Source organism: Aegilops tauschii, chromosome 5 (genome assembly GCF_002575655.3).
Source record: "Aegilops tauschii subsp. strangulata cultivar AL8/78 chromosome 5, Aet v6.0, whole genome shotgun sequence".
Lineage (NCBI taxonomy): Eukaryota > Viridiplantae > Streptophyta > Magnoliopsida > Poales > Poaceae > Aegilops > Aegilops tauschii.
This window is the reverse complement of record NC_053039.3, coordinates 575965680-575992109: the sequence shown is the minus strand read 5'-3', so window position 1 is coordinate 575992109 and position 26430 is coordinate 575965680. Positions and strand designations below refer to the sequence as shown.

Genomic DNA, 26430 nt, shown 5'->3' with positions numbered 1-26430 from the left:
GCAAGTTCAGCAACCCTATGCTCCTGCAATTTCTCAACGTAGGACGCATGGTCGAGACGCGGGCTAGGCGGGGAGAGCCTTATTCTATCTTCAGAGAGCTGCCGCCAACTCGCTTTTTCGAGTATGACACAAATCTTAAACAGACTAAAAAAACACCTAAAACGAAGATGGGGCCCTCCCACCGGCAAGGATTGGGATCTACCGCGCCTACATGGCCCTAAGGCCACAATAGACGAGGTAAATCGGCGGCGCCGGCGGCGGGCAGTAGAGAAACCCTAAACGTCTAGGAGCCTTTCTTTCTTTCCCGAGAAGAAAAGAAACACCAGCCCAACTTGTTGACACATATCATCGTAGTTTGGCATTCAGCAAAATGTTCGGGACAATGGAGGCAAGAGCCAGACAAGGAGCACCCAAGGGATCAATGAGCTATCGGCTTTGCCCTGTTGGGCTGCCCAACCGTCAGTCCAGATCGGGGATCTTCCTTCTCGCACCTCGGGATCATGTCCTATATATGTAGTGAGCTACTATTGTGACAATTCAGTGGGATCTTATTATACTCCACATCTCGGTGAAAACAATCCAATGCCTAATCTTCTGGTTTTCCGGCTAAACCGTTAACCATTGAAGGCGCTTCAACGAGTGGACGGTGACAAATTTTACAAAAAAATTAGAAGTTGTGGAGAAATGTATAGATAATAGTCGGCCCATGCCGAGGGTTTAATTAGTGAAAATGATGGGTCCACATGTGAACAGATGGAGTGGTACTGGCACAAGTGGACATGTGGGACCACCGGCGCCACCTCAGAGTCTTAAGTGCACTACATGTGTACACAGGCGCATGTGTGTGTACGTACAATTATCCAGCACCCTCGTGTCCGTCCCTGGACCAAACAACGCTAGGTAGATATCTACAGATAAGAAGATGTATACTACTCCCTCCGTTCCAAAATTCTTGTCTTAGATTTTGTCAAGATACGGATGTATCTAATACTAAAATGTGACTTGATACATCATATTTGAACAAATCAAAGACAAGAATTTTGGGACGGAGGGAGTATAAGTCTTTGTAGAGCTTCCACTATGAACCACATACGGATGTATATAGATGCACTTTAAGTGTAGATTCATTCATTTTGCTTCGTATGTAGCCCGCCTAGTGGAATCTCTACAAAGACTTATATTTAGGAACGGAGGGAGTACTCCGTATCTCTTCATTCCCGCGTTGGTTGATGATTAACTATAAATAGATTAGTTGCTTTATGGCTTTGTTGATTTGCAAGTAGGAACATGTATAGCACATGAGATTGATTTAATCAAACTGGTTGACTCGGAAGAGAGAAGGTAGATCAAGCCACGAGAGGAGATCGCCCAGAATCTTCTCCAGCCAACAATAGCTAATACCCACAGCTTAATTAGCAACAAATTACCCCTCAAAAAAATTAGCAACAAATTGTTAATCAATCAACTATATACATAGATAAAGATTCAGAGATAATTATTATATATATAGTCCCTATCCAAGCAGCCAGGAGGAGGAGGAGGAGGAAGACCAACGCAACGCAACTCAACAGTAGGCTATATATACGCGCCCACACCGGCCGGGCACCTCTCCTCCCCCATTCCGGCCGGCACATATACATTCTCTAGCACCGTCGATCGACCGAGAGAGAGACAGACATGGAGCAGCAGGAGGAGGCGCCGACGTCGACGACCACGGTGGCGCTGGCCACGTCGCCAAAGCCTGCGCCGGCGAGCAACGGCAGCAAGAAGCTGCCGTCGCGGTTCCGGCGGGTGTGCGTGTTCTGCGGGAGCAGCCCGGGGAGGAAGCCGGCGTACCAGCTGGCCGCCGTGCAGCTCGGGCAGCAGCTGGTGGAGCGCGGCATCGACCTCGTGTACGGCGGCGGCAGCGTGGGGCTCATGGGCCTGGTGTCCCGCGCGGTGCACGGCGGCGGCGGGCGCGTCACGGGCGTCGTGCCGCGGTCGGTCCTCCCGCGGGAGCTCATCGGCGAGACGCCCGGCGGCGAGGAGGTGAAGGCCGTGTCCGGCATGCACCAGCGCAAGGCCGAGATGGCCCGCCGCGCCGACGCCTTCGTGGCGCTCCCCGGCGGCTACGGCACGCTGGAGGAGCTGCTGGAGGTGATCACCTGGGCGCAGCTCGGCATCCACGACAAGCCCGTGGGCCTGCTGAACGTGGAGGGGTACTACGACTCGCTGCTCGACTTCATCGACAGGGCGGTGGACGAGGGGTTCGTGTCGCCGGCGGCAAGGCGCATCATCGTGGCGGCGCCCACGCCCGGCGAGCTGCTGGCGGCGCTGGAGGAGTACGCGCCGGCGCACCACGACGCATCCGCCATCAAGCTCAGCTGGGAGTCGTCCGTGGACACCATGGCGTGCTCGCCGCCCAGGCCGGACATCTCGCGCTAGCCGGCCGGCGGCCGGATCAACTCACCGTCACCAACCACCAACCCAAGATTAGTTGACAAACACACACATACCAGACTCTAGATTATATATCCATTACCACCCAACCAAACATAGATATTCATCATCCGTATATACTCTGTAAATACTTTGGATATCTTGGATTAATCAATTAGATATCATATCATTCTGTGGGCCGTATGGTTGAACGTATGCAAATACTTTATGTTCTTGTGCTTGTGCTTGGCTGACTTTCATTCTACTTGTGCTGTTTATGTATCTTCTGTTCCCATTTCTGGGGAGAGAAGCCCATTTCCATTTGGGGTTTGATATGATTCGGATCCACAGCAGCAGCAGCAACATGATTGATTGATTGATTGCAATGCAAAAGGATAGATAGACTGATGAGAGGAGGATTGATGATGGATGTGGCGTCCCCAACCATCGGAAAAGTTGGGAAGGGGACAAGTGAGGCCGATCCATTCATATCCATGTCCATCTGTCCTCTCTTTCCCTCTGCAATTTGCATCCTAGCTGCATGGGTGTGCGGGTGTGAGGTGGCCAATTCAGGCACGTGGATGCACCACCGTGGAACCAGCACTAGTGGCCGGGACCTGGTGCTGTGGAAGATAGGCCGGCAGCAACCAACCGAGTACTATCCACAACCAACACAATAGACAAAGAATGATTGACAATGCTCACTACTCACGTCACCCTCACCAATTCTTCTCATCAATTATCCTCTTGCTAGCTAGCTAACAAGCCCCCACCCCCCTCTCAGGTCACCAAATAAGTTTTTTGAGGTGTCCAAAATTGGGAGGCCCACAATCCCACCTTAAAAATATCCCCATTTCAAGTCACTAGCTGAAGCCTCCTGACGTCACCCATGCCGCGCAACATTGCCGATACAATGTCATCATCGTGGACCGATCCGCTAACTGTGAAGCTCCGCCACCACATCCGAGTTGCGACACTAGATGAGGAAGGAGAGAGGCGGGAGGAAAAAAAACATGGTGAAAATTGAACCATGTGTTATAAGAAAATGTGGCTGAGAAATGGAGACAACTACTTGAGTTGGAGGCATTTTCCGGGCTCCGGGAAATTGGAGGTGGTCCCCCTTTAACCTTTAGGGGCTCTCAAATGGGGACTATTGCTAGAGAGGCTGATATAATTGCACATTTTAACCTGAATTAGTACAATTTACCTTGAATTCAAGAGCCTCAATGAAACTTGATTTAATTTGGAAAAGATTCAAATTGGCACCCCCTCCTTAGGTGGCGTCGTTCGGTCTAACACACACACACACACACACACACACACACATCTTCATAGTAAGTGGGGATAGGGAGCAATCATAGGAATTACTATATATAGAAGACATGTACACAACATGACTTATCATTCGGAAAGACTCCTTAGCGAGCGAGCATTGCAACGAGCGATCTCGTTTGCTCGCACTGTCGGAAGCCAAGGATAGATGGGCCCACCCATGAAGACACATCAGCCTACATGTGCGCATACAGTGCTGGACCCTCCTACTCTCTCTCTCTCTCTCCCGTAAAACTTAATCTCACCCCTCCCCCCTGATTTCAACGGGTGGGGCCTGGGGTGGGGCCCGGATTTACCTTAAACGATATCCCCAGACTTGCTAAAAAGGGCAAGTGTGGCATGTCGGAAATCGCGCGTTGCAGCGCGGGCGAGAGAGATATCAGCACCCCCTATTGTTTGAGTAGGAATATCTCTTTGTTTCCCCTTCTTCCCTCTTTTCAATATGAAGAAGTACTTGAAATAGATGTGTGCTATAGAACGTCTCGTGAAAATCTCGGGTAAATGCAAGATCTTTGCCTAGCTAGCCATGCTTGGCAGATGCAACACTGCTGATGTGCTTGCGAAAAAGGGGTGGCCGCATGACGCGGCTTGCGCCCTCTGCAATGGACCCAGGGAGTATGTGCTTCACTTGCTGGCAACATGCCCCTTCTCAATCCAAATTTGGCAGGCGATCCTGCGCTATTGCAACTTGCGGCTGGACCTAGCACCGTCTCCAACCACCACATCTATCACACAATGGGCGGAACAGACCACCACCATGATCACCGGAGCGGAGCGAAAACAATGGAGTTCCCTTGTTCAGCTAGTATGGTGGACCACATGGAACGAGCGCAATGCCAGAATTTTCAAACAACAACCATCCACTGTATCAGCGGTGCTGGCAAGGATGATCGAGGAAGCAAGAATTTACATTGGCCTTTTCGTTAATTAAACATTTTACATTGGCCTTTTCTTCATATGAGTTACCCCGCCCTGGGTTTCAGTATCATCGTCGATGATAAAAGGAACAGAGGTCCAACACACATCCCACTCACCCAAGACAAACATTTTTACAGAGTTACTACAGTGCGTCTGATCATGATTTTAGTACGTGTGGCACGCAGTCCCTGTTTCCCCCCAAGAGGCAAGATAGGCCAAGCCTCCTTTATGCGATGCGATGATACCTTTCAACTTTTGGATAAGAATCGTCCGAGAGAGAATTGAATATTCGTAGGGTGCAAAAGAAGCTAAGAAGCTGCTCACAGGTTGATTAGGGCACAAGTAAACGGACCGACTTCATCATCTCCGTGTTGGGAAATTGGTGCTTCATTTCCCACTGGTGACATCAAGTCAAAACAGTTGGCAACAAGTTAGTGCAACAGCTGATCGATGTTGACCTATCCATCCATTACAATGTATACATTAATCTAGCTAGCTAGCAAGGACCGATTTCTTTGCTGGAATTTTGGTGCAACGTATGAGCAGGAGTCTATGATCGTCAACACGCATACATCTTCAGATTAAGCCGAGAGCTGAAGTGGACAACCCTCCATGGTTAACTTACCTAGGTAACTTCTATCAGCTCATTTTCCACAAAGCTGGTCAAGCAAATTAGGGTAGCTAAACTAATGGTCAACACGTACGCACGTATATCCTGCTGAACCAATTGCTGGACAACACGTAGGCGTGTTGCTACCATGGAGTCAATGCTCTACATCAGCCAGCTGGATCATATATGTCTGTTTCAGTTGGTTACTCATGTTAATAGCTGTTGACATGATCGGCCAGGCATGTGTCGTCATCACGTTTATATTCATATGAGAGTGCACATTCACAATCGCATGATTAAAAATATATTCATACGGGCAGTATCCACCTCGACCCTGATTGGCGCCTGCAAGCTCTCATCCCCAATGCAAGCGAGTGCACTCTTTTTCGATAAAGGGTGAATTTTATTAACTCAAAATGAAGCATCAAGAGGATATAAACACGATGAGCACATACCAGGCCTCTACATAGCTAGGATGCACACAACCAACACCAACGCACACAAAAAACACGTCGGCAAATAGCAAAGTCATATAAGACCAAAACTATGCATAGGCGGTAAAAAAAACCTAAGTGACTAGATCCAAGATCGGCAAACTACACGAAAGACCATATCCGCACCAGCCATCTCATGTTAACACACAGACGACAAAGTTCTTTGACAGTAACGCTTTCAGGAAGGGAGCAACGCTTAAACACCGTCGTCATCAGATCCAACCACTGAAGGACATGATCTAGGTTTTCCCCATGAAGAAACAGTCCGAGCATAACCGAGCAATGCCTTCAACAAGGTAATGACATATAATAGTCGCCATTGCTAGGTAACCAACTCAGGTCAGACCTGGACTTTCGCCTCGGAGCTCGATACAGGGTGCTCGATACGCACCACCATCGTAGTCACTCATGTGATGTTACTACCACTTTTCCGTAATCCCAGCAGCTACACGCGATGCAATCACCGCCATTGCACAACCATCCCTCTGCATCAAGTCGCCGTCATAGTTTGCATCTCATCGCCGAAGCACCGGATCCGGAGAGGTACACCCCCACGAAGATCTATCGGTGCCACAACCATCATGGAGCCACAGGAGGTCGGTGCAGGCAGTCTGCACCCACCACCAATAGGCCGATCAAAATCGAGATCACCACCACCGTTCCATGCCCCGCGCGTCAGCGAGGGGAGATCAGGCTGGAACAAGTCCATCCGGCCTGCCAGAGGATGCACGCACGCTGGAACAAGTCCCTCGCGGCAACCCAGCCTTAGTCAGCGCACACCCATCCGCGCCCGCACGCACCCACCATCGTGACGAAGGCCTATCGCCAAGGACAGCCACCGTGTCCATCTAGTAGTCGATCTCCGTCTCGACCGCCAGGACCCGCGTCCTAGCGCACGCCGACGCACAACCCGCATCAGTGCCCACGAGATCCAGGCGGCGCTGCGAGAGGAAGCCCCGCTGCCATCGTCGACCGCCGGGCAAAGTCATCTGGCGGCGCCGCGGCGGCAGGGGGGAGTAAGAAGAGTGGCGGCGCTAGGGTTAGGGTAGGGACTCCAGAGCCGCCCTGGGCAAGGCGACCGCAAGCGAGTGCACTCTGCCCCATATATTTCTTGTGCGATGCCTTTGCTTCAGCCTGGTTTATGCCGGCATCATTAATGTCCTGCGTGACTATAGGCCCCTGGTCTATGTGCATGTGGCGGATGTCTCGCTAGGCCATGTCTTCGTCTGTGTCATTTTAAATCTAAATCTTGTTTTATAGAGATAATTAAATCTAGATATCGTTGGAGGTGCTCCTATATATGAAGGGCACTATTCAGTTTTCTTTTCATGGATCGACAGAATGGAATATACAACTCCCGTTGTTCACTATTATAAGACGTTTTGAATATTTCAATATGAACTACATACAGATTGAAATGAGTGAACAAACTCACTAAAACGTGTCTATATACATTCGATTCAGGAAATAAAAAGGTTAGAACATCTTGTAATAGTGAACGGAGCGAGTAATTCTTAATTCTTGACGCGATGGAATCATGGTTCATGTTGGATTGCCTCTCCCTCTCTAACAGCAGCATCCATCCATGTTGCTCTGCCCCTTAGTCGTCTCTGTCTCCCGAAAGAGAAAAGAAATTATTTAGTCAAGTGTTTGGATTGCGTAGGCTACTACTAGCCAGCTTGTTGCATTATTGAGCTGATTTATCCGACTAGCTACTAGGAGTGGTACAGAATGGAATCTTTGACGATGAAATAGTAAAGATACGTAAATTAAGCTATCGTGCCTTGCTATCCGACCGAACTTCTTTGATTACTTCCAGACAGATAATTAACAACACATCATGCATCCCACAAGAGCAAAATCGAAACTATTTATCTGGCAACGCGCATTGTTTCTATTATTACCATGGACGACGTCGCTTAACCGTCCACCAAATAGTGACTGGTTTCTCGAAGCAAATGGGAGATCCTATCTTGCTTCCATCACCTAATATCGAGCCGTAACGATTAATATATATTTGTACAATCAAGCGCTCCTTTAGTTGGTGTTTCACGTCTTCTTTGCACCATAAATAACTTCTTTATGCTAATTAAGTTAGTTGTCTCTCTCAACAACTATAACTTAACACGACGTATGTTGATGTAACATTTGCGAAAGGGTGTAACTTTTTTTTCTTACTTGATGTCAATTAATGTAGACGTGCTTGCACACCCACCACTAACATAAGAACCTCATAATTATGCTTCCAAGCATGTATACATATACACGTTTGTAACTGACAGAGACCAATGCTTTTGTATACATAGTTTGCCAAAAGGGGTGGCAAAACTTGTTTAGCATGCATGATCAAGGATTACTTAGTTCATATTCTTTTCGCAGATTGTATAATGAAAAACAGCAAGAGGGAAACCGCGTAGTTTGACCCGATTCCTTCTAAACACTCTAGAAAGACAAGAGTGGGATCATAGCTTGCATTGATTGGATAGGGAGATCCAAGACGGTGGAATATACACTAGGAACCCATGGGAGGACCACATGTGTCCGATGAGTATAGTTGTATATGCTGCTAGTCAGCCAAGTCAGCCAAATAATTGAGCAGGAATAGAATGTTCCCCTACACGCTGCAAATCCTCTCCCAATCGACATAGCCAGCTCCAGTTTTCCTTCTTTTCTTTTCTTCTTTCTACTAACAGTTTGGTATGTCGGATAGCAGTAGTAGTATCTTATATGTTTGAGAGAGAGAGAGAGAGAGGTCACTTAATTAGCCAAGATTTTTTTTTATGCACTGGGATCCACATCTGCTTGACTGGCCATACATTGTACACCAGGACAAGACATTCAGGGCTGGCTTGAGGTCGACCTTTCTTGTTTGGTTAATTAGTCCATCTAATCACTAGAAAGTCTAGTGTGGAAAATATTTAGCACCTAATGGGTCTATAATACTTGGTGTCAGCATTATTTGATCTTTTTTAGAATGGGCCTTCACAATCAAACAAAACATCCATCCTCACGAAGGAGCCCGCCAATCCGCTATCCTCCTCTATCGCCGATCTGATGGTGGGAGAGGGGGGGGGGGGGGTGTCTAAGATCTCAATTGTTGAGTGTGTGGTTAGTTCTTGAATGGTTGACCTCATGGCGTTGCTTCGATGATGCGGCGATAGAGGTGGTGCTAGGCATAATGTTGTTCTGGCTTCAACCTCATAGAGGTCGACCCTTTTGGTTTTTTTGAAGGTTAAGACAGTAGGAAAGATTCCTACAGCATATATATTAAATAAAAAATAGAACTATTACATGGTGGTAATTACAAAGGTGGGTAGTTGGTCAGGGCTAACAATGTACAACCACTAAGAGTCCTGATGTAGGTTTTGCAAGATGGAAGAGACCACATGTCTCTTATGCTATGGCAATCTATATTGAATGTTACTAAAGTCACACTTGAACCGATCCCATCAGGAGGCCATGGAAGGCATGATGTGTTTAAAGTAGTTATTGTTGCGCTCCTTCCATAGGCTCCAAGCAGCAACCAGGAAGATTTCCATGATCATTTTGCGAGGATGCCGTGTCTTCAGTTGTTCCACAAGATCCAGCCTATTCCCAACAGCAGCACAGTGGATGTTTAATCGCCACCAACAATCCTTGCTAAAAGTGCAGTGGAAGAAGAGATGTTCCACCGTTTCTTCAACGTGAAGACCACAGAGCAAGCAATCAAGGTTGGAACCAATGTTGTAATGTCTCCTTTTTAGCATGTTTCGTGTATTGAGGCGATCAGACAACAGGAACCAACCAAAGACCTTGATTTTTGGGGTACACTTGGCGCGCCAAAGCCAACGGAAAGCCACATGTGCGACCACATCACGAAAGAAAAATTAATAGTACGTGGCAGTCTTGAACACAGTCGACCCCCAGCAATATGACCAAACATCGTCATGCTCATCAAAAGTCACAGCCGTGACGTCAAGCTGAATAGCTTGAGCTCATCATGGGCTTGCATGGGGAGCGGTAGCTGAAAGGTTTCATGCAGGGTGGTGGCCGTCAAGAAGTCTCGGACCGATAAATCTTCATCATGGACGTATGAGAAAGCCCTCGGGTACTTATCAGCGTATACAACATTATTCCAGTTGTCTTTCCAAAAAAGTGCAGATGTACCCTTTTTGATTTGAACGTGAGTGATACCGCGATATATTGGCATTAGGTGAACAAGATCGCGCCACCAGAAGGAGCCGCATATGTCGGTTGCATGGGGGATCGAATCAACATAGTATGTCTCCCAAACCAGCTGCACCTAAGGAATGTCCATTTTGTTGAAAAACTTATGAAGGAATTTTAGAAGCAGACCATCATTTTGAACCTTCAAATCAAGAATCCCGAGGCCACCACTAGATTTAGGTCGACAGACCATGGGCCAAGCAGCTAGTGAGTTATGTTTGTCGCCATCCGCAGTTTTTTTGTTCCAGAGGCAGTGTCTGCGTATTTTGTCCAGCTGAGCAAGGATTTTCGGCGGCAGTCGCAGGGTGCCCATCGGATAGATGGCGAGCGAGGTAATGAGCGAGTTGAGCAAAGCCAACCTTCCGGCATGTGACATGAGGGACATAGCTGTCCTGATCTTTCTTTCAGCTTTGCACACAAATGGTGTCATATCAAGAACCGAAGGTTGAGTGGTTCCTAAGGGCAGACCCAGGTAAGTAAATGGCATGTTGGCTTGAGTGCAACCAAAAAGATTGGCCAGATCATTGCATGTGTCCGCCGCGTGTTAATAGGCACGAGTGTGGATTTATGAAAATTGATCTTAAGGCCAATGGAGGTGGCGTAGTCTTCAAGAATTGGTTTTATCTTGGCCGCTTGGAGAAGACACGCTGGCAAGACTATGATAGTATCGTCCGCATACTGGATCACCGGATACTTTGCATCACCTTTGGGAGGGATGGGGTGTCTGATCATGCCTTGATCAAGCGCTTCGTTAATGGCAGATTGCAAGAGATCGGCCACAATGACAAAAATGAGGGGAGACATGGGATCTCCTTGACGAACTCCACACTTGCAATGAAATTGCCGACCGGGTACACCGTTCAAAAGCATAGAAGACTTGCCGGAAGAGAAGATGCTTTCCATCCAAGCGAGCCATTTGGGTGGAAAACCCATTTTCTTCCTGATAAGGAGCATTGTAGAATGTTCAATGGTATCAAAGACTTTGGCAAAGTCCAGTTTCAGGAGGACAATTTCTTTCTTAGAAGCTTGACATTGGTGTATGTATTCGAAAGCCCAGGCCAAATAGTCATGAATGGATCTTCCACAAAGAAAGCCATATTGATTTTTATGCACCACTTGAAGAATAATGTTCTGAAGGCGGCTGGCCAAAATTTTAGTGATCAGCTTCATACAGTAGTTTAGTAGAGTGATGGGCCAGAAGTCATTGACATTGTCAGGCGAGTTGGTCTTTGGAATCAGCGTGATATAGCCAGCATTGATGCTCTCCAGATTCAGGCCACCCTGGTGAAATTCCTCGCATAGAAGATAGAAATCCTCTTTGAGGATGGGCCAACACGCTTTCAAGAAAGCACCATTGAAGCCGTCAGGGCCGGGGGTAGGGTCAGGTGGCATTGCCGCCACCACGTCATCAATCTCTTTATGTGTGAACGGAGCCACAAGGTTGGCAAAGAGTACATCGTCTTTGAGCAGGTTGTCTAAGTTAAATTTCATGGGCAAAGGGTTGGCTTGTCCCATCCGAGCTTTAAAAGCCTCAAAGAGTATGGATTCTTTCCCAGCATGATCCTCAACTATCCCTCCATCGGTAGTTTTAAGAGAGCTAATGCAATTCCTCCTGTAACGTTCAGTAGCTACAGTCTGGAAAAACTTAGAGTTCTCATCGCCAAACTGAATCCATCTAATGGTGCATCGTTTCCTCCAGTAATCTTTCTAGTACTGAAGAAGCCTTAAGAGGTGTTTTTTGAGAATATTGCGAAAATTTCTCTCTGGAGTACGAAGAGGCCGGCGATCTTCACTGTTATCAAGTTCCAGAAGGGCTTTGTTAGTATTTTCAATGGCAATGGTTAGGCGGGAGATTTTCCTGCTCCAGTGCTTGAGTGCATACCTCACAGCCTTGAATTTTTGCCCAATTCTCACAGCAGAGTTGGAGCGTCTATTGTGTTTAATGGGTTTGTTCCAAGCATGTTCCACCACCTCCATGAAACCAGGATGAGCAATCCAATATGATTCAAACCTGAAAAGTTTACTTTTTGGGATCGTTGTGTGAATGATCATAGAGCAAGGAGTATGATCAGAGACGGGCTTCCCTAACGGATTCACCATTGTATTTGGGAATGAGGTAGTCCAGTTGAGCATGGTGAAAAACCAATCAAGCTGTTCAAGAAGTGGTTGTTGTTGCATATTGGACCAAGTGTACGCTCTGCCCTTGATTGGCAATTCAGTAAGGTTTTGTTCACGAATGAAATCATTAAAGGTGACCATATCTTGAACACTGCCACCCGGTTTGTTGCGATTATCAGGCGAACGGATGTAATTAAAATCGCCAAGAATAAGCCAATCTTCGGAAAGAGGGATATTCAAATCGAATAACCAGCTTGTAAAAGTAGTGCGAGGCTCACCTTGACAAGGACCGTATACATTGACAAGCTTCCAACAATGATTAGATTGCGTGGATGTGAACTCTACTCCTAACGCAAAATTCTCTGACAAAAAGACCCTGCCCGTGAAAATGCTACTATTCCAAATCGTAATGATGCCACCGGGAGCGCCATGCGAGGGAATAAATGCAAACTGATCAAAACGTCAGGGACATAAAGATTTTAAGGTAGCAACATCAAAGGAGGGCATCTTAGACTCCTGTAAGCAAATCACAGCGCATCCACTAGCCTGGATCGCATTACCAAGCGCTAAATGTTTCTCAGGCGCATTAAGACCGCGCACATTCCAGCAAAGTACATCCCAATTATGCAAAAGCATCAAGGGAATAAAAGTTCAGATAACTGCAGAAACGATAAAAGAAACCCACCTACTCTTCAGACAGAGCTGAAGTGGTGAGCTCTTCAGCAGGTACGGCGCAAAGATTAGTACCAATGGCCTGCAGAGTGGCAATGGGTGTCGGAGGGGGCAATGCCGGAGCTGCATCATCAATGCTGGAGGCAACAGGTACAGATGCAGCAGGATTGGCGTCTTCAGAGATCTCCACAGCAGAAGGGATAACTCGAGGCTTGACCTTGGACTTGACAGGGCGCGCATCAGAAGCATGAGTGACCCGGAATCCATCATACTTGTTGATTCTGTTGCTTCGACGCAGGGTAGCAGTGTCTATCGGGGCAAGCATCTTGCCTTTGCGCTATTTCGAAGCTTGTGCACTGGTGGGCAGAGAGCTCGATCCCTCATCAGGCAACGACAGAGAAGCCTCATCAGGCAGCGACAGAGAAGTCAACATGGGTTCGGACACAACATTCTCCAACGGAGCATAATGAGGGAGTTCAACATCAAGGTGCATCTCATCAGAGCTGGTGATCTCATCCAGGTGTGCAGACGACTCCATAGATAGGAGCAAAGGAGTAGCTGCAGGTAGCAAAGTCACTGGCAGAGGAGCGTGTGCAGCAGACAAACTTGCCTGATCAGTAGAGGTCATAATTTGAACCTGAGAAAACTGAATAATTCCACCCGAAAGGGACACTTGCATCTCCACCTGAACAGACTCCTGTCGGAAACCAAGACCCGAGCTCCATGGCCCAAAAGCAGCCACTAGCGGGCGCAGAGTAGAGAACAGAGCTGTATTAAGCTGTTGGCAACGGACTGGGTTAGTCAGCAGGAGAGACATGAGCATATCTCCTTGCGCAGATAGACCAAAACGCATGCCCTGGCTGTGAACTTCAACAGAAACCGTGAGCACATCATCATGACCCTGATCAGCAGGGGCGGCACCCTTTTGGTGATCAGGCGCTAATGAGCTTTGGTGTCTACACGCCATCATGTCTGGCATTTTTGGATCTGGTGGTTTCGAGGCGGCTCTGCTATCCCATATGTGTGTTCATGTAGGCAAAGCCTCCAGTTCCGCTAGTCCATGACCGGTGAGCTTCACCCGTGACTTAGTCTTTTCTCACCACATAGTCCCACCAATCGACGGGACCTACTATGGTGATTCGGCCTTATACTCTACATGTCAGTGCAAGCAATTCATTGGCCAATCTTCTAGTTTTCACTAGACCATGGTGGATATTTCAACTAGACTTCTTTTCAAAAACAATAAGCCGAAAACTAAGCAGTTGAGGGGAAAAGGGAATAGGTAGTTGGCCCATGCCAGGGATTTAATGGTATGATCCACGAGCTGACATATATACTTGAGTACAAGTGGAAAGGTTGGGACCTCCTGTGAGCGTCGACCACCTTAGAACCTTCATTGTACTATACATAAACGCATGTGTATGTACATTTATCCAGCTACCCCATGTTCATCCCTAGAACAACTGTAGGTGGATTTTTATTTTCTAAAAGAGGGGAACACCCTCGGCCTACGCATCGAGTGATCCACACAGCCTTACCAACTGTAGGTGGATGTGTAGATTTGTTTTAGAAAAGGTGGATGTGTAGATATGTTATTGTTCATTCGTTGCTGTTTCTTTCACTGGTGAACCACGACAGCTACTCCGTCAAGCTCAGCTGGGAGTAGGGATGGTAACGGGTACCCATTACCGACGTACCCTGCGGGTAAAAACCCTATTAGGGTATGGGTATGGAACAAAAAGTTACCCATGGGTATATAAATAGTGAAATCTCAAACCCATTGGGTAGAGCGGGTACAGTATGGGATTATATAACCCATACCCGCATACACATGTGCCCTTATAGAATCAAACAAGTATGGGCAGATTACCTCTACCCTTTGTCATGAGTTTGTGAACTTAAAATGTATGACTATGTGCTATATTGTTTATGATTATGTGGTGATGTTTTGATGTGCTGTTGTGTACAAGAAAGTGTTGATGTTTATGATGTGTTAATATTTATAAGTATGTATTGATGTTATTATGGGTTGCTCTTTATAAATTATGATTATATGTTGTTGTTTATGATTATGTGTTGCTCAAATTGATGTTATGCAAACATGGGTATTTTTACCTACGGGTACCCACTAATCCTGACGAATGATGGTTATGAAAAAAAACTGTATCCACTAGCGGGTATGGGTACATGTGATGGGTATGACTAAATGAGATGGTTAAGGGTATGGGCTGGCTACTCCAGTACCCAAACCTTGCGGGTGACATCCCTAGCTGGGAGTCGTCGTGGACACCATGACCTGCTCTCACCCAAGCCAGACATATCATGCTAGCTAGCCTCAACTACCCAATTAAGGTTGACATACATATACATTAGGTTATATATTCATCCAACCAAACATACACGTATACATACTGATACCATGTAATTTTTGTAGATATATACCACTCCCTCCGACCCATAATTTGAACTAACTGAGGAAAGGTAGTTCAAAACTGCAATACTTATTATGGATCGGAGGAAGTACTTAGTATATCTTGGATTTACTAATCAATCGATGATTATTCTGCGACTTGTATATGAATGTGTGGCTTCTTGGCTAATTTGGCTTGTGCTAGCATGTGGTTTCTTTTCTTCCCATTTCTGGGGAGAGATGTTGATTTCCATTTTGGTTGGCAAACACATGTATGTTCGTCTGTTGAATGAATGATTGCATTGAAAAAAGATTGGATTGATGATGGATGTGGCCCTTCCAACAGTCGGAAAAGGTGGATCCACTCAGTTATTCGTTCATATCCCTGTCTCTCCACACTAGCTAAAACTTGCAGCTTAGTCGTGTGCATATGTTTGAGTGTAGCGACCAGACCTCAAACAGTCTGATCTTTGTGCATCAGTGTCATCCCTGGATCGGTAATGCTGACACGCACAGTACTTGAAGGATTTATAACAAAGTAGTAATCACACACTTATTACAACGAATGTCTCAAAAGAGAACTTAATACAATAAATATGGCTTAAGGCCATCTAATACGATAACAGCGGAAGGCTTGGAAGATAAAGAGAGTCCATCAACTCCAACGGCATCACTTAGTGAAAGACAATGACCTATGGCTCCTTATTCATCGTCTGAAAAGTCTGCAACATGATACGTTGCAGCCCGAAACGGGTCAGCACATGGAATATGCTGGCAAGGCAACACAAAAGAGAAATGAACAGAATAAAGCTATCACTACATGCATATATGGCTGGTGGAGGCTGTATGGTTAATATGTTTTGCGGAAGGCCAATTTTTTCCCTACAACAAAGGCATAAATTTTATATAACTATCATGGTAGTTGTTAAACATTGAGAAGGTTCACCCAACTCAATCCCAATTAAGCATCATCATTAAACCCAATCAAATAATATTAAAAGTAATGAGATCCACATGATAATCCAAGAACTAGATACTCAAGATGTCCATAACCGGGGACACGACTAACCATGATTAGTTTGTACACTCTGCAGAGGTTTGTACACTTTTCCCCACAAGACTCGATCTCCTCCATTGGATTTCTTGCACTGCATAATGTTTGAGAAACGGATGACCGAGACACAGTCTTTCCAAAGAGGTCCCCTTAACCGATAGATAGGCCTGTACACCTACAATCCCCTACATCTGCTAGCCCATCATGGAAAGGTTTCCCACAACTTACTCAACTATGCCAGAGCCCATAATGGCATGTGGCTGCACACGGAAGTTTCCAGCATGAATAATCTTATGATCCCTTTGAGTCTGGGTGACAGTCCATAGGAGAATCACACGGTACCCCGGGATTTCCAAAAATACACACAACACTGGGTTCCCCAGGTGCCTCAATCCACCCAGATGTGTATTAAAGTTGCCACCTTAAGTTAACCATTAATTAGCAATACTCACATCTGTCATGAATACACTCAAACCCAAACCACGTCTACTAGCATAGCATAGCAATGTAAGCAACGTAGAAGTAACTCCCATAGGTTTGATAATAAACAGGTGAATAGGTACTACCTCATCTACTTCCCAAAACCCACAATTTAATCAGATCCTAACCATGCAATTGTTTGAGGATTGACCTAATGCAATAAAACTGGGTAGTAAAGAGGTATGATCAAAGTGTTACTTGCCTTGCTGATGATCCGTGAAACCTAGAGACTCGTAGTAGCACGCTTCGCACTCCGGGTACTCTATCGCAAACAAACAAGCATACAATAAGCAATCAAGCAAAGATTCACGGTAAAACTCAAATAAGAAGATCTAACCAGGGAGTTCAACTTAAGAACTCCGGTTTGCAAAAAGAATCAAAACAAACGAAGCAACGAATCTCAAACTGCGAAAGAAACAAGCTTCGTTTACTAATCTGGACAAAAGTCAAATTTTATAGTAGCAAAAACTTGTTTAAGTTGATTAAACAGAAAGAGGGCTTCGAGACGAAACTCTAGGCGCTTAAATCGCCTGATTCTGATAAACGAGCGAAAAGATAAACTAAAACAAAAATCGGATCAGAAATCGCGATCGAAAATAATCGCGAATAATCCAAGAAAAATAAAAACTGACGAACAGGCTAACGAACTAACGTTCGCTGTTGGCGGCTAAACGGTGAAAATCGTTCGTTAAAACGAACGAAAGAACGGGCGTTCGCTAAATAAATAAACCGGAAAAAAATGATTTAAAAATAAAAAACGGGATCTAGGGTTTAAAAAAACCGATCGGTTTTCTCGTGAAAACCGAGGGCGGCGGCGGCTACCTCCGGCGAGACGGCGGCTCCGGCGGCGGGGTCGAGCGGCGGCGGCGCGGCGGTGCGGCGGCTAGGGTTTGCGGGTGGCGGGGCTGCGGCTCGGGCCTCCGCGGCTCATAAAGGCCGGCCGGGCTAGTGTCCAGGTCGGACACGGCCCGGTTAGGTCGGTATGTTTTTTTGTAAATTATTCCGCGCAGAAAAAGAAATAAAAGAAATTCTAAACGGACTCCAAAATCCTGAAATAAAATTTCCCCGTCCTCTAATAATCTGCCGGACAAGGTGAACATTTATTTGGGACTCTAATGCAATTTTGAAAAACGCATATTTTTCCTAATTCAAATAAAATAATAATAAAACTCCAAATAAACTTCTTATTTGATTTTAATATTAAGTCTCCAAATTTTTCTTTGTTTTGAGGAAGTCATTTTATCCTCTCTCTTTTATTTTCATAAAAGAAATATTCGAAGAGAAAATAATTAAAATCAAACGATCCTCTTTTCAAAATTCGAGAAAACTTAAATATGAAAATAACGAAATCCCCAACTCTCTCCGTGGGTCCTTGAGTTGCATAGAATTTCTAGGATCAAGCCACAATGCAATAAAATATGATATGCAGTGATGAACTAATGTATAACATTTCAAATTGAAAATTTGGGATGTTACAAACCTACCCCCCTTAAGATGAATCTCGCCCTCGAGATTCGGGTTGGCTAGAAAATAGGTGAGGGTGATCCTTCCGTAGGTCTTCCTCTCGTTCCCAGGTGGCTTCATCTTCGGTATGGTGGCTCCACTGAACCTTGCAAAACTTGATAACCTTGCTGCGTGTGACTCGGCTGGCAAACTCGAGAATCTTGACTGGCTTCTCCTCGTAGGTCAAATCGCTATCCAACTGAATCGCTTCCAGCGGCACTGTATCCCTCAGAGGGATATCAGCCATCTCTGCGTGGCACTTCTTCAACTGCGAAACGTGGAACATGTCATGAACTCCTGACAATCCTTTGGGCTATTCCAACTTGTAAGCAACTTCTCCCGTACGTTCCAAAACTTTGTATGGTCCCACAAAACATGGTGCTAACTTTCCCTTAACTCCAAAGCGCTTCACTCCTCGAAGTGGGGATACACGAAGATACACTATGTCTCCAACTTTGTAAACAGTCTCCTTGCGTTTAGAATCCGCATAGCTCTTCTGTCTGGACAGGGCTACCTTGAGTCTATCGCAAATCAGCTTAACCTTCTCTTCAGACTCTTTAATCAAATCTGGTCCAAACAACTGACGGTCTCCAACTTCGTCCCATAACAACGGTGTCCTGCACCTCCTTCCGTACAATGCTTCGAAAGGGGCCATCTTCAAACTGGCTTGATAGCTGTTGTTGTAAGAGAACTCTGCGTATGGTAAATTATCGTCCCAACTAGATCCATAGTCTAGTGCACAAGCTCTCAACATGTCCTCCAGAATCTGATTGACTCTCTCAGTCTGTCCATCTGTCTGCGGGTGAAAAGATGTACTGAACTCTAGCCTGGTTACCAAAGTTTCATGCAACTGATTCCAAAACTTTAAGGTAAACTGGGTTCCCCTATCTGATACAATGGTCCTCGGAACTCCATGCAAACATACGATCCTGGTCATGTATATCTTTGCCAACTTAGCACTGGTGTAAGTGGTCTTCACTGGGATGAAATGAGCTACTTTCGTCAAACGATCGACTACAACCCATATCGAGTCATAGCCTGAACGAGTCCTGGGCAATCCCGTGATAAAATCCATGCCTAGCTTGTCCCACTTCCATTCGGGTATCAGCAATGGTTGTAGCAATCCTGCTGGCTTCTGATGCTCTGCCTTCACTCTCTGACATACATCACAAACTGCTACATACTCCGCAATATCCTTCTTCATTCCGGTCCACCAGAAACTATCCTTCAAATCCAGACACATCTTGGTATTTCCTGGGTGAATCGAATATGGCGAGTCATGTGCCTCCTGCAAAATCAGCTTCCTGATCTCCTGATCATTTGGCATATATACGCGGTCCTCAAACCACAAGGTATCGTGCTCATCCTCACGAAATCCTTTAGCCTTTCCTTTGCTCATCCTTTCCTTTATCTCGGCAATCTCCTTGTCTGTCTTCTGAGCTTCTCTTATCCTATCCATCAAAGTAGATTGTATCTCCAATGCTTCTACATAGCCTCTCGGAACTATCTCCAAATATAGCTCGCGAAGGTCCTCTGCTAACTCCTTGGGTAATTCTCCGGTCATGAGTGTATTGACATGACTCTTGCGGCTCAACGCATCGGCCACTACGTTAGCCTTTCCGAGATGATAATGCAACCTCATATCATAATCCTTAATGAGTTCCAACCATCTCCTCTGCCTGAGATTCAACTCCTTTTGCGTGAAGATATACTTCAAACTCTTGTGACCTGTGTATAGCTCACAATGGTTTCCGATGAGAAAATGTCTCCAAGTCTTCAACGCATGCACTACGGTTGCTAACTCCAAATCGTGCGTAGCATAATTTAACTCATGGGGTTTAAGCTGTCGTGAGGCATATGAAACAACTCTTCCCTCCTGCATTAGTACGGCTCCAAGTCCTCGACGAGAAGCGTCGCAATACACTTCATAATCCTTGTGTTGATCTGGCAGAATCAACACTGGTGATGTAACCAAGCGTTTCTTCAACTCCTAAAAACTGGCCTCACATTCCTCAGTCCATTTGAACTTGGTGTCTTTCTTCAACAACTCCGTCATAGGCTTTGCAATCTTTGAGAAATTCTCAATGAACCTCCGGTAGTATCCTGCGAGTCCAAGAAAACTCCGGATCTCTCCAACTGACATGGGTGCCTCCCAATTTGTCACAGTGACAACTTTGGTGGGGTCTACCGCTATTCCTTCTCCGGATATAACATGTCCAAGGAATCCAACTTCCTTCAACCAAAACTCACACTTGCTGAACTTGGCGTATAGCTGATGTTCTCTGAGCTTCCCAAGTACCAGACGCAAATGCTCTTTATGCTCCTCTTCATTCTTCGAGTAGATCAGAATATCATCAATGAACACCACAACGAACTTATCCAAAAACTCCATAAACACCTTGTTCATCATGTTCATAAAATAGGCAGGTGCGTTAGTCAGACCAAATGACATAACGGCATACTCATATAGCCCATACCTTGTGGTAAAGGCTGTCTTAGGTATATCCTGCTCTCGAATCTTCAACTGGTGGTACCCTGATCGCAGATCGATCTTGGAAAACACTTTAGCTCCTTGCAGCTGATCAAACAAATCATTGATCATCGGCAGTGGGTACTTGTTCTTGATCGTCACCTCATTCAATCCTCGATAATCAACAACCATCCTTAACGATCCATCCTTCTTCTCCACTAGAATCACTGGTGATCCCCAAGGTGACGAACTTGGGCGAATATAACCTTTATCCAGTAACTCCTTAATCTGCTTCTTAATTTCCTCCAAATCCTTTGCGGGCATTCTGTACGGTCTCTTAGATATCGGCCCTGTGCCTGGCAAAAGCTCAATCAAAAACTCAATGTCTCTATCTAGTGGCATGCCTGGCAACTCTTCTGGAAATACATCCGGGAAATCCTTCACCACTAGTACTTCCTCCAGTACAACTCCTGATAAGGAATTTACTTGAGTCCTACTCGGCACATGCCGGGATACATACTTGATACTTCTTCCTTCTAGGGTGGTGAGCAAAATCGTCTTACTGGCGCAGTCGATGTTTCCTCCATACATCGATAGCCAATCCATACCCAGAATCACATCCAAACCTTGCGACTCCAAAATTTATCAGATCTGAGGGGAAAACATGCCTACCTATGGTCAATGGCATCTGAAAACATCCTTGGCTTGCCATATACTCTGCTCCTGGCGAGCTCACTAACATAGGCGTACTAAGAACTTTGGTGGGCAGTTTATACTTATCCACAAATCCCCTTGATATGTATGAATGCGATGCACCAGTATAAAAAAGAACAACTGCAGTAAATGACTTAACCAAAAACTTACCTGTTACTTCATCTGGCTGGGCTTCAACCTCCTCCACGTTAATGTGGTTCACTTGTCCCTTGGTGAAAGGATTGGGTTTCTTCCCAGAGCTTCCATTGCCGTTTCCATTCTTAGCTTCAGGACATTCATTGGCATAATGTCCAGTCTTCTGGCACTTGTAGCAAGTAACGTGGCTTAGATCTATCTTAGCGGGCGTTGCTGGGTTGGAACGGTTCGATCCGTTGCTTCCTCCATTACCATTCCCGTTCTTGGAGCCACTATGGTTGTGCGAACCTCCTCCAGTGTGATTGTGACCTCCATGGTTATGCTGAAGGGGTCCTCCCGAGTTCGGGGTGAAACGGGGTCTCTGCTGAGCTCCAGAATTATACTTCCCTTGTCCATACTTCCTCTTGCGGTTGTCAATCTGCTGCTGCTTCCCTTCAATCATGAGAGCTCTATCTACCAACTCTCTACACTAGCTAAAACTTGCAGCTTAGTCGTGTGCATATGTTTGAGTGTAGCGACCAGACCTCAAACAGTCTGATCTCTGTGCATCAGTGTCATCCCTGGATCGGTATTGCTGACACGCACAGTACTTGAAGGATTTATAACAGAGTAGCAATCACACACTTATTACAAAGAATGTCTCAAAAGAGAACTTAATACAATAAATATGGCTTAAGGCCATCTAATACGATAACAGCGGAAGGCTTGAAAGATAAAGTGAGTCCATCAACTCCAACGGCATCACTGAGTGAAAGACAACGACCTATGGCTCCTTACTCGTCGTCTGAAAAGTCTGCAACATGATACGTTGCAGCCCACGGGTCAGCACATGGAATATGCTGGCAAGGCAACACAAAAGAGTAATGAACAGAATAAAGCTATCACTACATGCATATATGGCTGGTGGAGGCTGTGTGGTTAATATGTTTTGCGGAAGGCCAATTTTTTTCCTACAACAAAGGAATAAATTTTATTTAACTATCATGGTAGTTGTTAAACATTGAGAAGGTTCACCCAACTCAATCCCAATTAAGCATCATCATTAAACCCAATCAAATTATATTAAAAGTGATGAGATCCACATGATAATCCAAGAACTAGATACTCAAGATGTCCATAACCGGGGACACGACTAACCATGATTAGTTTGTACACTCTGCAGAGGTTTGTGCACTTTTCCTCACAAGACACGATCTCCTCCGTTGGATTTCTTGCACTACATAATGTTTGATAAACGGATGACCGAGACATAGTCTTTCCGAAGAGGTCCCCTTAACCGATAGATAGGCCTGTACACCTACAATCCCCTACATCTGCTAGCCCATCATGGAAAGGTTTCCCACAACTTACTCAACTATGCCAGAGCCCATAATGGCATGTGGCTGCACACGGAAGTTTCCAGCTTGAATAATCATATGATCCCTTTGAGCCTGGGTGGCAGTCCATAGGAGAATCACACGGTACCCCGGGATTTTCAAAAATACAGACAACACTGGGTTCCCAGGTGCCTCAATCCACCCAGATGTGTATTAAAGTTGCCACCTTAAGTTAACCATTAATTAGCAATACTCACATCTGTCATGAATACACTCAAACCCAAACCACGTCTACTAGCATAGCATAGCAATGTAAGCAACGTAGAAGTAACTCCCATAGGTTTGATAATAAACAGGTGAATAGGTACTACCTCATCTACTTCCTAAAACCCACAATTTAATTAGATTCTAACCATGCAATTGTTTGAGGATTGACCTAATGCAATAAAACTGGGTAGTAAAGAGGTATGATCAAAGTGTTACTTGCCTTGCTGATGATCCGTGAAACCTAGAGACTCGTAGTAGCACGCTTCGCACTCCGGGTACTCTATCGCAAACAAACAAGCATACAATAAGCAATCAAGCAAAGATGCATGGGTAAAACTCAAATAAGAAGATCTAACCAGGAAGTTCAACTTAAGAACTCCGTTTTGCAAAAAGAATCAAAACAAACGAAGCAACGAAACTCAAACTACGAAAGAAACAAGCTTCGTATACTAAGCTGGACTAAAGTCAAATTTTACAGTAGTAAAAACTTGTTTAAGTTGATTAAACACAAAGAGGGCTTCGAGACGAAACTCTAGGCGCTTAAATCGCCTGATTCCTATAAACGAGCGAAAAGATAAATTAAAACGAAAATCGGATCAGAAATCGCGATCGAAAATAATCGCAAAAAATTCGAGAAAAAGAAAAACTGACGAACAGGCTAACGAACGAACGTTCGCTGTCTGCGGCTAAACGGTGAAAATCGTTCGTTAAAACGAACGAACGAACGGGCGTTCGCTAAATAAATAAACCGGGAAAAAAACCGATCTAAAAATAAAAAAACGGGATCTAGGGTTTTTTTTAAACGACCTGTTTTCTCGCGAAAACCGAGGGTGGCGGCGGTACCTCCGGCGAGGTCCGGCGAGACGGCGGCGGTGGCGGGCGGCTCCGGCGGCGGGGCTCGGGACGGGCGGCGGCGCTGGGAGGCGGAGCGGGCGGTGCGGCGGCTAGGGTTTGCGGGTGGCGGGGCTGCGGCTCGGGCCTCCGCGGCTTATAAAGGCCGGCCAGGCTAGTGTCCAGGTCGGACACGGCCCGGTTAGGTCGGTAATTTTTTTTAAATTATTCCATGCAGAAAAGCAAATAAAAGAAATACTAAACGGACTCTAAAAATCCTGAAATAAAATTTCCCCATCCTCTAAAAATCTACCGGACAAGTTGAACATTTATTTGGGACTCTAGTGCAATTTTTAAAAACGCATATTTTCCTAATTCAAATAAAATAGCAGTAAAACTCCGAATAAAATTCTTATTTGATTTTAATATTAAATCTCCAATATTTCTTTGTTTTGGGGAAGTCATTTTATCCTCTCTCTTTTATTTTCATAAAAGAAATATTCAAAGAGAAAATAATTAAAATCAAACGATCCTTTTTTCAAAATTCGAGAAAACTCAAATATGAAAATAACGAATCCCCAACTCTCTCCGTGGGTCCTTGAGTTGCATAGAATTTCTAGGATCAAGCCACAATGCAATAAAATATGATATGCAGTGATGAACTAATGTATAACATTCCAAATTAAAAATTTGGGATATTACATTGAGCATGTGACATGTCCTGTTGACGCGCGTGGAGGCAACGACACTGATGGGTAGTGGCTGGGGATCTGGTGGTGCTGTGGAAGATGGATAGACACCAACCAACCAACCTACCAACCAACCAAGTACTATCCAATCCAACCATCACAACAGATTGACAGACGTGGAAAGATTGAATGACTCACAATGCTCACTACTAAAGTCACCCTCAGCAATTCTGCTTGTCCCATTTTATCCTGCCCTAATATGTTTGCACTTCTCACTCCAAATTTTTAGTTTAGTAAACATATTTTAGATTGAAGATTTCAAAACATCAGATAAGTTTGGTGCAACCTCGTCGTTCTTTTCCTACATTTTCAACTGTCGGTTCTTGGTGTCGATGGTCAACTGTCAACTCCCACCCACCCCTGCCATTTTAAATCTGTAAACAACTTTGCACAATTTTTTCACGTCGGTTTTAGCGCGGCTGTCTCCCCCGCCCCTACCCCACATTTTAGGGGAATGTTTTTTTGGCATTTTCTCCTATGTCGTCTTTCTGATCTCACATCCTACCAAATGCCGTCATCGCACATCGATCTGCTGCCTTTGGGCTCCCACAATAAATGAGCCGGTAGTGAACTGGTGGGGGATAAAGAAAAGTCACTAGCGAGTGGTTCCCATGGGTTCATAAAAACTAGAGGCAAAGAAACGAGGACTATTGTTGGAGTTGGAGGCATTTTCGCGGGAGCGTGAGGGGCGGGGGGTTAGGTAATGGGAGGTAACCTCCATTTAGCATTTAGGGGCTCACGGAATGTGTTAGGGGCTCAGAAATAGGGAGTTTTTTTTATTGCTAGGATGATGGTGATACATGTAATTTTGGCCTGAATTACTACAATCTTCCTCGATTCAAAACTCGTGGCAAAAGAATTGGAATTTTCTTTAAGCTAAATGAAAAAGAACTTGAACATTTTGGACATGAATTCATTTGAGGAACACTCAAATTGCTACTATCTCCATAAGTGGCATAGCTCAGTCTAACATGGATGACACACACACATATTCCTAGGAAACGGGGATCTGGGGCAGTAGGTGGAATTATTAAATAAAGAAGATTTGTAAACTGTTTGTGTAGGAATATTTTTTTCCTTCTTCTTCCGTCATCTCAACAAGAAGAAGTACCCCCCCCCCCCCCCCCCCAATTCCATAATGTAGTGTGTATAATTTTTTGAAAAGTCAAACTTTGAAAATTTTGATCAAGTTTTTAGAGATAACTATTTATATCTACAATACCAGATGTATAAAGTATGAAAGTTCATCTTATAATGAATCTAATGATGTAAGTTTGGTATTCTAGATGTAAATGTTTTTCTACATAAATTTGGTCAAAGTTTGTGATGATTGACTTTTTAAACAATTTATATGCACTACATTACGGAACAGTGGAAAGAGTATTAGAAATAGATGTGCCATCGAGTGTCTCGTGAAATTTGGAACGGGTCAGCGAATGATGAGGTCATCTGCTGGGTCGGGTTCTACTGAACGTATGTTAATGGAAAATTTTATATTAATGTTTTTCCCATATGAGTCACCCCTGGGTTTCACTATCAAAGATAAAGAAACAGAAGTCCAACACCAAACACGCACCCCACTCACCAGACAATTTTACAGAGTTTAGTTGTGCATGATTACTTGTGTGGCAGTCCCTGTCTCCCAAGAGGCAAGATAGACCAGCCCTCTTTATGCTTGAAGCTCTGGTGAGATCAATCAGTAACTAATCCGTAGCTGATGATGCAGTAACTAA

At 45.1% G+C, this 26430-nt stretch overlaps 1 protein-coding gene across 1 annotated transcript; it reads left to right on the top strand.

The window, feature by feature from the left end:
• The first annotated feature begins 1528 nt into the window (after positions 1 to 1528).
• Positions 1529 to 2652, top strand: LOC109777775 (cytokinin riboside 5'-monophosphate phosphoribohydrolase LOG3). The gene has a single exon (XM_020336338.4). The coding sequence runs from the start codon at positions 1678 to 1680 to the stop codon at positions 2422 to 2424; it is 747 nt and encodes a 248-aa protein (XP_020191927.1). The 5' UTR covers positions 1529 to 1677; the 3' UTR covers positions 2425 to 2652.
• Positions 2653 to 26430: the final 23778 nt, after the last annotated feature.